Below are 2,698 nucleotides of genomic sequence, written 5' to 3'. Positions count from 1 at the left end.
CTAGCCTCCTTTTGAAGACCCCCAAGGTAGGAGCAAGCACCACTTCCTAGCTGCACTGACTGTGGAGTAGTGCCTCCTTATGTCTAGCCTGAACCTACTCTCAATCAACTTGTGGCTGTTATTCATAGTTATTCCAGGTAGTGTTCGGGGAAACTGGGCCTCTCCCATTCCCCGGTGGTCCCCCCGATAAGTTATAGTTCAGCCTTCTCTTGTGAAGGTTGAACAGGTGTTCAGGTCTCGTAGCCTCTCTTCATAAGGCCTGCCCTGCTGCCCCTTGACCATGAAAGTGGCCCTCCTCTGGACCCTCTCAATGCTGGCCACATCCCTCCTGAAGTGCGGTGCACAGATCTGATCGCAGTTCACCAACTGCGGCCTGACCAGTGTCGCATAGAGGGGGAGGATCACCTCCTTGGACCTGCTTGTGATGCATCTGTGGATGCATGACAAGGTGTGGTTAGCCTTGCTGACCATGTCCTCACATTGGCAGCCCATGTTCATCTTGGAATCCCCGTAATGACTCCAAGATCCCTTTCTGCCTCTATGCTGACGAGAAGGGAGTTCCTCAACCTATAGGTATGCTGCTGGGTCTCTCTCCCCAGGTGCAGTACCTTGCACTTGTCGGTATTGAATCCTATCCTATTCTCATTCGCCCACCCTGTAACCTGTCCAGATCTAGCTGTAGCCTGTCCCTCCCTTCTACCATACTCATCTCTCCCTACATCTTAGTGTCATCCGCGAATTTGGACAAGGTGCTTTTCGCCCCCTTGTCCAAGCCGTTGTTAAAGAAGTTGAACGGTACAGGCCCGAGGACCAAGCCCTGGGGGACTCCACTGCCCACATCACTCCAGGTCAAAAATGACCCACCCACCACCACTCTCTGGGTGCGGCCCTCCAGCCAGTTTGTGACCCATCTGACTGAATGTCTGTGGACCAAGAGTCAGAGAAATGATTTGCAGTCTTCGTGAGGACATGGGAGATGCACTGACATGATTTCTACCATCACCTTACACATTGGTTATGGACACTACTTAAAAGCAATCACAGGAAAGAGAGGTCTCAACTTATTAACTACAGTCACATTAAGAGTGACATGCTTAAATGTGGCTTAAAACCATGGAAATGAACTCACTCCTTAAAGATGTCACCTTTGGGCTTATAAAAAGGAACATCATCCTTACCACCCCATCCCAGCCAGATTTAAAGAAAGCACCTATATGACAAGCCCCAAACTTTTCCTTGGTTTTTCTGGTACAGAAGTCAAATATTTATAATCAGACAAGCCCTAACAGCTCAACAGCTGTTAATATTCTAATCTTTTCCTGACATGCATGTTGTTTCTAGTATGAAAGGAGCCTGCAAACAGAATAAAATCAAGTTAAAATGTGTTTATGGCAGAAAGGTATCACTACAAAGCCATTTAAAAAATAAAAAGGCAAATGGCTAAAACCACAAGAACAATGTAAAACATGAAGAAGTCTTACTTGGTGCAATAGTTGCATGTGGCCGACATGGTGGAATGGGATATGGAACAGGTTTGTGTGGATTGTACGTTGATGGAGCCTATGTAGAAAACAAACAAACAAAAAAACAAAGAGGCAATAGTGAGAAAACAGTTAAGCAGCATGTTACTCTAACAAAGGGAAAAGCCCCACACAATCCTACTGATATTGAACAGACCAATGTTATTTCTTTAGGGAAGAACTATACGAATAGGAATTTGGCCCTTTTGGTTTTTTAAAGTACAAAAATACGGGGTCACTGCATAATTTTTACTATGCAAGATTCAACAGCATAAATAAAGCCATCAGTGCATATTAATAAGATAAGAGAAAAAACTCTGTCCTCCCCCTTTCTTTTTTAAATTTCATAATTGGCTTTATAAATACTACTGTTTTAAGACATACTGGTTTGGATGGTCCAAGTATACGGGCTGCTATTCCCTTTCCTTCATTACTGCAGTCTTCGTTCTCCTTCTTGACAGGTGTTCCCTAGAACATGAAAACAACCTGCTATTAAGCATTTATTTAAAATAAACACAAGAGGGTGTGGAGATAGTTTCACTACATAAGGGTTTACACAATAGCCTCTCTAAATTGTTTTCAAATGCACAGCTATTCTAATCATGTTAAATTAGTAACATAACAGCTAACAAAAAGATCTGTTTCATGCTGTTGGAATCATAAATAAGAAAACTCTAATTAGGCTGCTTTATAATAGTGGCTCTCAGCCTTTCCTGTGGCTCACCTCTCTCCCTGCTCCTTGCACAGCTCATAAGCTACCTACATCTCTTTTGACCCAAACTCCCCCACATTCTCTTCTTGGCGGACCTCACCACTACAAAGACAAATCAGCAGAGTTCATCACTACATATAGCATCATTTTGTTTGGGATATTTAAAACTGCACTAGACCTAATGAAAGTATTAATGAGATCAACTCTGTATTGGATCTAAATTGTCGTCTCACAACTCATTTTTTAAACAAACAGTCCACTTTTAGTTCCTACAATTCCATCAAGCATATTTATGGCATCTTATCTACTTCTTGCAGAAAAACGTGTCTTGCTGTAACAGGGGCCTGCTCGGGGCCGCTTTTGCTGTGGCCCGCCCATCTGTTCCTGGGCTAACCATCCACGTTCTCGCCTGCCATGCCTTGATGTCAATTAGTTAACAGATGTTAATCAAGCGGGAGGTTGCCCA

At 43.6% G+C, this 2,698-nt stretch overlaps 1 protein-coding gene across 1 annotated transcript in view; it reads right to left on the bottom strand.

Moving 5' to 3' along the window:
• Nucleotides 1-2,698, bottom strand: part of PROSER1 (proline and serine rich 1) — a 27,722-nt gene that overhangs the window by 13,310 nt on the left and 11,714 nt on the right. Inside the window, exons 6-7 of the mRNA XM_019528516.1 lie at nucleotides 1,905-1,988; nucleotides 1,482-1,560 (exon numbers count right to left, since the gene is read on the bottom strand). Coding sequence (XP_019384061.1) covers nucleotides 1,482-1,560; nucleotides 1,905-1,988 — 163 coding nt within the window. The remainder of the gene's footprint in view (nucleotides 1-1,481; nucleotides 1,561-1,904; nucleotides 1,989-2,698) is intronic.

Source organism: Crocodylus porosus, unplaced genomic scaffold, assembly GCF_001723895.1.
Source record: "Crocodylus porosus isolate Cpor-Errol unplaced genomic scaffold, CroPor_comp1, whole genome shotgun sequence".
NCBI lineage: Eukaryota > Metazoa > Chordata > Crocodylia > Crocodylidae > Crocodylus > Crocodylus porosus.
The sequence above is the reverse complement of the archived record's forward strand: the minus strand, read 5'-3'. Positions and strand labels throughout refer to the sequence as shown.